Source organism: Protomyctophum parallelum (assembly GCF_964188405.1).
Source record: "Protomyctophum parallelum genome assembly, chromosome: 1".
Classification (NCBI taxonomy): Eukaryota; Metazoa; Chordata; class Actinopteri; order Myctophiformes; family Myctophidae; genus Protomyctophum; species Protomyctophum parallelum.
The window spans coordinates 50,138,957-50,150,100 of NC_139697.1; the positions used below are offsets into that span (position 1 = coordinate 50,138,957).

Consider the following 11,144-nt stretch of genomic DNA (forward strand, 5'->3'; position numbering starts at 1 on the left):
GCCACGGACCACCATTTGATGACATTTAGCCTCTCAGAAGGGTCCATTTGGTTACATGTGAGCCAGGTCTCCCCATTGACTTTCAATGAGGTATTTTGTCTTAGTTCATTGCGCATTACGTTGCCACCAACATTCTAATGCTAACATGCTAACATACTAATACTAACATGCCAACATGCTAGCATGCTAACATTTTAATGCTAACATGCTAATGCTAACATGATATCATGCTAAAATGCTAACATGCTGCTAACATGCTAATGCTAACATGCTAACATGCTAATGCTAACATGCTAATGCTATCATGCAAACATGCTAATGCTAACATGCTAATGCTATCATGCTAACATGCTAATGCTATCATGCTAACATTCTAATGCTAACATGCTAACATGCTAATGCTATCATGCTAACATGCTAGCATGCTAATGCTAACATGCTAATGCTAACATGCTAATGCTAACATGCTAATGCTAACATGCTAATGCTAACATGCTAATGCTAACATGCTAATGCTATCATGCAAACATGCTAACATGCTAATGCTATCATGCTAATGCTATCATGCTAACATTCTAATGCTAACATGCTAACATGCTAATGCTAACATGCTAATGCTAACATGTTAACATGCTAATGCTAACATGCTAATGCTATCATGCTAACATGCTAATGCTAACATGCTAATATGCTAACATGCCTAATGCTAACATGCTAATGCTAACATGCTAACATGCTAGCATGCTAACATTTTAATGCTAACATGCTAATGCTAACATGATATCATGCTAAAATGCTAACATGCTGCTAACATGCTAATGCTATCATGCTAACATGCTAATGCTAACATGCTAATGCTATCATGCTAATGCTATCATGCTAACATGCTAACATGCTAATGCTATCATGCTAACATGCTAGCATGCTAATGCTAACATGCTAACATGCTAATGCTAACATGCTAATGCTATCATGCTAACATGCTAATGCTAACATGCTAATATGCTAGCATGCTAATGCTAACATGCTAATGCTATCATGCTAACATGCTAAAACTATCATGATAACATGCTAATGCTAACATGCAAATGCTAATATGCTAACATGCTAATGCTAACATGCTAACATGCTAATGCTAACATGCAATTGATATCATGCTAACATGCTAATGCTAACATGATAACATGCTAATGCTATCATGCTAATATGCTAACATGCTAATGTTAACATGCTAATGCTAACATGCTAATGCTATCATGCTAACATGCTAATGCTAAGATGTCTGTCCCCTATTATCTCCATTGACTTTCAATGTGTGTGTGTGCGTGCACATGTGTGCATGTGCGTGCATGTGCGTTCGTGTGTGCGCGTGTTTGAGAGGTGGTCAACTTGACCTTGAATCATTAAAGGACCACTTCGCCACTATTAAACCTTATCTGTGTGTTTTTTATCATTAGCATAATATATGCTAAAATACCCCGGTATATTATCATTGGTGGTCTGTAGCTCCGTGGGCGCACTTTCAAAGCTGTCTTCCACCTACGTATTTGTCCCAAAGTGACGTAGGTGGAAGACCCTCGGTAGGCTATCAGAAACTACAAGGGAGCTGTGGACAGGTAGGCTTGCCGTAGCTAGCCTAGCCGCGAAGGACATCCTCGTCTACACAACAACAACTAGTCAGTATATGGCTACCCCACGCCACAACAAACGAAAACAAAGAGTCAGTAGGCCTATGGCTACTCCATGGGAGTTTTTGGACGAGATCATTTTAAATACATATTGGCAGAATCTGCGTTAGGGTCATTATATTATGAACCAGAAATATACGGAGGAAGGAATGCATTGACGGGGACAATGTGGATGTGTGGATTGATGCCTGCTGGAGCGACCTAGCTAGTAGCTATAAGCTTTCCCTGGACCAGTACGTCACACACAAACTTTTCTGCCCAGAAAAAGCCCAGATAGTGTTGACTGTTTTACTGGGAAGTGGGAACATGCGTTCAGGATGCCTCAACTAAACTGGAAGTTGCCCGATGGACCAAGAGGGACATTCAGATTGAAGTAAGTGTTCAATGTATTTACAGCTTATGTGTTGTGCTTATGTGTGTCGCCACACCGTATTGTTTACATAAGTGTCAGAGGCTAGGCACGGCTTCAGTTTACACCTTTTCGGTGTTCATTCAACCATTCAATAATAAACAGTATGGCATGCCATCTGAAGCAATGTATTAGTTAGCCATGGGCATGGCTCACATGACACTCTAGAGTCTAGCCCCACATGTGCCCTCTCCCTACACTCATTCTGAGCGTTTGTATGTTTCAGGACTAGCAATGTAAACATTCAAGTGTTATACCTGTGTCCATTCACTTCACTAGGTCAGCCCAGATGGGTACAGAATGCTGATGAAGCTGAAAACGTCTTTGATGGACTGATGGTGAGCCATACATACTCAACTCAAACTTTATACATAAAGCACATTACTGTATTTGCTGTATTTTGTTTGGCCCCCTAGAAACAAACAATTTGTAAATCAAAATAAACAATTTGTATAGCACCTTTCATGACATGCAGCTCAAAGTGCTTTACAGAACAATGGTGAAAAAAAGAAACGCAAGGCATAAAACATTGAAATGGCAGTAATGCAATAGTGAGGACATGAATAAATCTAAAAGCAAGAGTCAGTGTATAAGTAGGTCTTGCGCTGTGCTTTAAAAAATTCTAGAGGCTGCCTGTCAAAGGTACAGTGGGAGTTTGTTCCACGCCATCAGCCCGTAGAAGCTGAAAACTGCTTCACTGTGTTTTTTTGTTGCCATTCGGTAGGCACATCGAGCAGGCCAGCTGTGTGGACCTGAGGGGGTGGTTTGGGACATATCTAGGCAGGCAGTCATGTAGGTCAGAAGGTCACAGATGCGAGACCATTGAGAGCTTTATAAACAAGTAAAATAATTGTAAAATCAATCCTAAAAACCGGAAGCCAATGCTGTGACACTTAGTTTTAGTTAAAACTTTGGGTGCCGCAAATTGTAATCTGTCAGTTGTTTTCTTTGGCAGTCCAGAATAAAGTGCATTGCAGTAATCAAGCCCAGAAAAATCATCTAGATGCATCATTGCCTCAGTGACCTATGACTATATCTAGTTTCTTAGTTTCCAGTTCAACCATAGACCCCTGTTTTTATATATATCTGTAGATTTATGTAAATCAGTACTATTAAAAGATAGTTGATTTGATGTCAAGTTTGTTTTTATTTTATCTCATGTAGGCGTATGGTATTTATACATTTTGACCAATTCCTAATACTCGTTGAGGCTCAAACTGTCATGATATTGCATCCAAGGCCACCGTGATACAAATCATTCACATGTCTGTTTATACAAACAAGACCACAATGGAAATAAGTGTGACTTTATGTCAGTGAATGTGTTTTATTGTACTGTAACATAAGGTTTAAAAAACAAGGCCACACAGGCAAAGTTTGTCCTCCTACTCAGATTACAAAAATCGGACAGTGCAAGAATCCCAGAAGAAGGATCTAGTAAAAGTCCAGAATTAAAAATGTACTTCAGTAAAAGCACAACAATATTGGTAAAGGCTTAGGAGTAGTACATGTCTAATATTTGAAAATGAGATCACATTGATTTATCAAACCAGATTGTGTTCAATAGCAACATACAAAGTAAATTGTATCTATATAATATACTGTATACTTGGGAGTTCCTTGAAAGCCACTTCTCCATCTCTTGAGTCGAAGACAGACACCGAGACCTCAGCTCCTGCAATAAATAAAGTATTATGCAATTATGGGCCTCTGACCAATCATGAGACAATAATATGGTAACTAAGGTTTTTCATTTTAGCAAAAATAAATAAAAATAGCAAATGGTGCCAACTCCACCAAGTGACGCACTGAGCTTGTATATCTGATATTTCTGAATAGCCAATGCAAATACAGATGCTTTCCCAGTTTTAAATGCTTTTATGTTTGGTTTGTAGTTTGCAGCTTGATATGGAAAAATGTAACTCTGGTCCATAGGCTTACTCTGAGGCTATGGACCAGAGCTAGGAAAAATGGTGGCGTTTATGTGGAGGGTGTTCCAGTTGCAAAAAAGGTCTTTAGCTGTATCAGAGACACTCGGTATGTCAAATTAATTTATAGACGTCACAACAACAACCACGTGTAACAACAACCATGTATTTTGAAAGGAAATGCATGTGGTCTCCTCCTGTAATGCAATCGCCATTCATTATGTACACAGCATTGCAGCTTTAGTTTACTACGACATACCTCTGTTCTGCAACTTCTGCTTCGATGATGATGATGTTCCACGTCAATTCTTCCATTAGATTGCGGTCGAACTGGAAGATATCTGCGTTGGTGAAATGTCCACTGCACACCCACAGTGGTTCGAGTACAGCTGGGATTGCATCTGTACTTCATAACAAATAATAAGCCAGTCCGACTCTGCGCACGTTCAACATCACTACTATTACGCAATTACTTACTACCAGAGACTACTAACTACTATACCACCACTACTGCTGTTACTATTACTACCGCTAAATATTAGCTATTATTATTACTTCTATCGCTAACAACACGAGAAACTTTCAGCTTCCTGGTGGCTGCCTCACTGCCTGTCTGTCTGTCGCGCAATGCACTGTGGGTATTGTAGGAAATGAGATTACCGTGCCTCGGCTCATTACATGACTTGTTCTCCGCAGCGGTTTCATCAAATGAAAATATTTTTTTCGTTTTCATGAACGGATATCATACTAAAGCATGACAAAGGCCATATACTAGTGGCGAAGTTATCCTTTAACAAAGTATCAATTTCACCTGGGCTAGGGCTAGTCTATGCGAATGCTAGGGCTGGGGCGGTATGGGATTTTTATTACCGCGGTTATTTTTATTTTTATTTTTATTTTTTTTGGGGGGGGGGGGGGGGGGGGGAATAATAAGAGGGCTAATAAAAGTTACAGGTATGGTGTGTGCGATATTAATTGTGAGATTACCATAATGACGGTAATCATTAAAGGACCACTTTTGAACCTATCTTCATATAATAGGTCCTCACTAATAGTCATGATAAAATGGCACGTTTCTTTCTACTCAGTCTGTGTCACATAGGAGGCCTAATCTAATTGAATACCCCTGCCATAAAGCATTACACTTGTTTACAAGAGGGTCCACCATTTTCAATTCATCATATCATTTTGTACACTATGCACTTCTATAAAGCCAAAAACAGGAAATCATCATAAAGGAGGTAAAAAGGGGGGAAACGTATACAGTGAGGGGGGAAAGGGGTGGGTGGAGTCAAGGGATTTACATCTTAATGACAGTTGGTAGGGCGTTCCACATTTTTGTGGCATAGGAGTGAAATGAATTTAGGTGGACCCTCTTGTAAACAAGTGTCCACTCACAGTTAACAGTCTTTGTATTGAGTTGTGCTTGAAATGTAGTGTAATTCTGCAAACTGTTAATAAATATTTTAATCAATCAATCAATCAATCAATCAATCAATCAATCCTTGTTTGTGCCGAATCTGGGTTGCACATGGTTTTTTGAACTCCCTCTGGTGTTGTTGTGTTGCTGGCATGATTAGACTGACTGAGTGTCACTGTATATTATGATACACCTTTCATTTCATAAAAAAAAAAAATCATTTAATAAATGATTATTAATGATTTTTTTTAACGCAGTAATGAACCCGATACCGCGGTATGCGTTACATACCGGCGGTATGGCGGTATTGCGGTTATTGCACCCAGCCCTAGCGAATGCAAACACTATTGAAAGTTAAAACCACACTGACTCAGTGAGAGAACGTATGTCCGAACAAATTACTCTATCGCAAAAAGTAAACGTCAAATGCAATTTTTGTTTTCGCCGTGAGTGACCCGAGACATTGAGGTACGCCGTGTGCGATCGTGGTATTGGTACGATAAAAAACGTGGTTATGAGAGCGAGTTAAGAAATTGTGTTTGTGATGAAAAAATTGCTGACTCATTCATGCATTTAACATTGCATTGAGTTGTATGACACATTATGATGGTACACCTGTCGCTTTCAGGGCTGTAGTTAACGTACCGTATGAATCTGGGCTGTGGTTGTGACATTGGGTGAAAGAGGACGAGTGTGGCTACAAAATTACCGAAACCCATGCGTGTAAAGTTAATATTTTGGCCGTGAGGACGATTTGTTCGGAGAATTTTGCTACAGTCAACACATTGGCTTCTCCCTCTGACCCGCTCTCTCTCTGGCCGTGCGACACTGTGAGTCGAGATTTTTGCTCAGACCACACACACTTAGAACTGCGATAGCGGGCAAACCGTGCAACGTATTCGAATTCCGTCTGAACCTCAACAAAGTCGATGGCCTCGTGTGCTGTTTGAGGTTTAAATCGTGTTTCTACGTAACAGTATGCCAGAGCAATGTGGCTCCAAAGTAACGTGTCGTTTTCTGTTTTTTCCCGCGTTTCCCCATTGACTTTGCATGGGGCATTTTTCGCGTAGTTTATTGCGAATTACGTCGGCACGGTAATCCGAAACGGAAAGAAAAGCACAAGCACACCATTCCCGGCCGAGCCGCACGTTTCGATCTATATATTGTGGGGCTTTGGTAAACCGTGCGGCCGGCCATAGACGTCAAAGTTTCGTGTCTTGATTATTCTGGGTGCCTGCCATGCAATGGCAGAAACACAGGTTGAAATCCGCAACACATACTTAATCGCAATAATAATCAAGACACGAAACTTTGACGTCTATGCTCGGCCGGGAATGGTGTGCTTGTGCTTTTCTTTCCGTTTCGGGTTACCGTGCCGACGTAATTCGCAATAAACGACGCGAAAAATGCCCCATGCAAAGTCGATGGGGAAACGCGGGTAAAAACAGAAAACGACACGTTACTTTGGAGCCTCATTACTCTGGCATACTGTTACATAGAAACAGCGTAGAAACCTCAAACAGCACACGAGGCCATCGACTTTGTTGTGGTTCAGACGGAATTCGAATACGTTGCACGGTTTGCCCGCTACCGCAGTTCAAAGTATGTGTGGTCTGAGCAAAAATCTCGACTCACAGTGTCGCACGGCCAGAGAGAGAGTGGGTCAGAGTGAGAAGCCAATGTGAAGACTGTAGCGAAATTCTCCGAACAAATCGTCCTCACGGCCAAAATATTCACTTTACACGCATGGGTTTCGGTAATTTTGTAGCCACACTCGTCCTCTTTTACCCAATGTCACAACCACAGCCCAGATACATACGGTAGGTGAACTACAGCCCTGAAAGCGACAGGTGTACCATCATAATGTGTCATAGAACTTCATGTTAACTGCTTGAATGAGTCAGCAATTTTTTCATCACAAACACAATTTCTTAACTCGCTCTTATAACCACGTTTTTTATCGTACCAATACCACGATCGCACACGGCGTACCTTAATGTCTCGGGTCACTCACGGCGAAAACAAAAATCGCATTTGACTTTTACTTTTTGCGATAGAGCAATTTGTTCGGACCGTATGTCTGAACAAATTCTCTCATTGAGTCAGTGTGCTTTTAACTTTCAATAGTGGTTGCATTTGCATAGACTTGCCCAGCTGAAATTGATACATTGTTAATGATTCAAGGTGAAGTTGACCACCTCTCACACACGCACGCACACGCACGCACATGCACACATGTGCACGCACACACACACACATTGAAAGTCAATGGAGACAATTGGGAAACGCGTAACTCTGTCATTTCTCAACCGTTTCAAACGCGGGGTGGCTCGCCAGAACCGGGCCGCCCCCCTGAGCGCACACACACACGCACACGCGCACGCACAAACACACAAACCCTGTCTTCCTATTGGCTGGCCTTTACACAGCTCCAACTATTGTTTACAACATGCTACAGCCTCAAATTTTGGTACATGGACATAGACCATCAAGAGGAACAAGCTGTAATGGCTTAATTGCTTAAGCCCAGCCCCTCTGTATTCCTATTGGCTGGCCTTTACACAGCTATAACTTTTGTTTGCAACATACTAAAGTCTTGAAACTTTCCATGCACTTAGACCAAGTTGACCACCTCTCACACACGCGCACACACAAACGCACATGCACACATGTGCACGCACACACACACATTGAAAGTCAATGGAGAAAATCGGGGAAACACGTAACTCTGTCATTTCTCAACCGTTTTAGAAGCAGGGCGGCTCGCCGGAACCGGGCCGCCCCCTTAAACGAAACCAAATGGACCCTTACAGCTCAGACATCTTAGCATTAGCATGTTAGCATATTAGCATTAGCATGTTAGCATTAGCATGTTAGCATGTTAGCATTAGCATGTTAGCATTAGCATGTTAGCATGTTAGCCTGTTAGCATTAGCATGTTAGCAATAGCATGTTAGCATGATAGCATTAGCATGTTAGCATTAGCATGTTAGCATGATAGCGTTAACATGATATCATGTTAGCATTAGCATGTTAGCATGTTAGCATTAGCATGTTAGCATGATAGCATTAGCATGTTAGCATTAGCATGTTAGCATGATAGCATTAGCATGTTAGCATGTTAGCATTAGCATGTTAGCATTAGCATGTTCGCATTAGCATGTTAGCATGTTAGCATGATAGCATTAACATGTTAGCATTAGCATGTTAGCATTAACATGTTAGCATGTTATCATGTATTAGAATGTCGGTGGCAACGTAATGCGCAATAAACTAAGACAAAATACCTCATTGAAAGTCAATGGGGAGACCTGGCTCACATGTAACCAAATGGACCCTTCTGAGAGGCTAAATGTCATCAAATGGTGGTCCGTGGCTCAAATGCTGCACAGACTTTGCGAGCTTCAGGCACCCAGTAAAATTTCTTGAAATTTTGTTTCTAGTTAAGTATGTGTTTCGGATTTCAACCTGTGTTTCTGCCATTGCATGGCAGGCACCCAGAACTAGAATTTCATGCCACGTGTTGATATCATAGCACCCATGACATTCATCAACATCAGAAATTTTCTCTACAGTGTTTAAATAAAACAATCTGTCCTCAATGTTGAATGTCGTACCGTTTGTATCGATGAGCTTGTTCTTGAGTGTCTTTATCGTCATTATATACACATTGGGCAACAGGCATATCCGGTACTTCCGGTGTGGCACTTCAGTATAAGGGTTTACATATAAATACAATACAGATCACATCTCAACATTCTCCTTTGGTCCACCCATTCCTGTGAGAATGGTCCAGTGAAGTCCAGTGAAGAAAAAAGTCCAGTGTGGGTGTATGGGATTTTTCTCTATATCACTAAACACGGGTCAAATTCACCCGGACATCCCTGTAGAAAAAAACAGGGATGTGGGCAGGGAAACAAACCTAGCTTCCATGATGTCACTGAGCATCATGAAGGTACTGAAAGACCCACCCACCTCAGACATCAGCAACATTAAGAAAATGACAGAAATATAATTGTCCGGATGAAATTCACCCGCGTTCAGTGTTCTAGGCCGGGTTAAGGACCAGTCCAGTTCTACATCAACCCAAGATGTTTAGAGAGGCAGTTGTCCAGATCACAGAGAAGCACTATCATTGTAGAACTCACATCAGGTCCTTTGTGCCTCACTGTGTCGATGACAATACGTGCCTTGACATTTCTCCTCTTCTCCCCGGCGGCCGCCTCCCGCTCAGCTTCGGTTAACACCTCCTTGGCATAGAGTCTGTCCAGGAGAACGTTGAGACTGGCGTCCGAAATGCTGTCGATGAAGCTATCCCGCACGGAAAACAGTCTGTCTTCTGCCGCGAGACTCGGTGTGCGCTGAACGCGTCGGCTCTGTTGTCTTCTCACGGCGGGAGCTGAGAAGTTCACGCAGCTTTCCCACGCACAGACAGAGGTGTCGCAGTCTCTTAGAAGCAGCTTGACCATCTTCATCCTTTTCTCTAAAGTCACTTGAAACGTCGAGATGTAATTGTGATAGCACGATTCATCAACTTCAAAGCCTGCTCTGTGTGGTTCAATTACGACGGCATCATCCCGTTGCGAGGTGGAGAGGGTATATTTCTTCTTTGGGATTAGTACGCAGGGAGGCTTTTCGATGTAAATCTCTTCTCCGTGCATCTCCTTCCTTTCCTTCTTCACGTCACTCAGCACCACATTGCTGGGTAGCAGCAGTACATTCAGGGTTGACATGGGGTCATCATCATCCTCCATCGGTGGTGTATAAAACAGTGACACCAGTGCCTGGATAGGACTGGGCCCATACAGCATCTCCATGATGATACCAAATAAAGACAACCCAGTCACATCTATGATAACATGAGTTTCTGTGATCACACAGGGTTTGATCAGCTCAAAGCCGTCATCATCCCCCACATGGACAACAGACAAGGACTTGCCTCCACCCGTGGAGAGGATCTCACAGTGTGGGAATTGCAACTGACACATGGACCCCTGAGACGCTTTGATGTCAAACAGTGGTCCTGCGGGCCTCTTGCTCAGCTGGGACAGAAGGCCCCAGCGCCACGGGACTGTCCTGTAAGTCACCTCTCCCTCCGTCTCCATCTTAAGCCCCAGGCCGGTCACGCTGCATCGGAACAGTCCTGCGTGGGTGCAGTGGAACCTGTAGTGTTCCTTGTTTTCCACAAGAACGATGTCGGGTGTAAATGTCTGTGTATTGTCCAGTAGTAGTGTGACATCGTTTACACTGTGGGAGCGCTTTGCTCTGAAACCGGTCTTGATTTGGCTCAGTGAGGGTAAGCTGTGAGAACGAGGCGGGGAGACGGATTCTTCTATCCTCAAACCACTGAAGCATGAACTTAGCTCAGTTTCATCTTGGATGTCCAGATAGGACAGTGACTCTGTAACAGCATGAACTTCCACAGAGGACAGTGTCTCTGTAACAGGACATTCTTCCATCTCGCCATGCAAAGGCATAGTACCCTACAGAGAATATAGAGAAAGGGAAAATAAAATCAGTAATTAGACAAAGATGAACCCAAGACTTTTCCACATCGTCAGCTCATACAGTTGTAACATCCTTTCTAACTGACTGCTGGCTGAGTCCTGACTCTTTGGCCGATGTTATAACATGCGTTGCCAGTAGAGTTGTCAATTTCTGCCCGAACCCGACCCGACGTTTTCGGGCAGGGCCTAAAA

General features: G+C 42.5%; 1 protein-coding gene across 1 annotated transcript; it reads right to left on the minus strand.

Moving 5' to 3' along the window:
- Positions 1 to 9,521: 9,521 nt before the first annotated feature.
- On the minus strand, positions 9,522 to 10,904 carry LOC310873870 (caspase recruitment domain-containing protein 8-like; the record flags this gene model as incomplete). Its single annotated transcript, XM_083786425.1, has 1 exon — positions 9,522 to 10,904. The coding sequence occupies one exon, from the start codon at positions 10,902 to 10,904 to the stop codon at positions 9,522 to 9,524; it is 1,383 nt and encodes a 460-aa protein (XP_083642551.1).
- Positions 10,905 to 11,144: the final 240 nt, after the last annotated feature.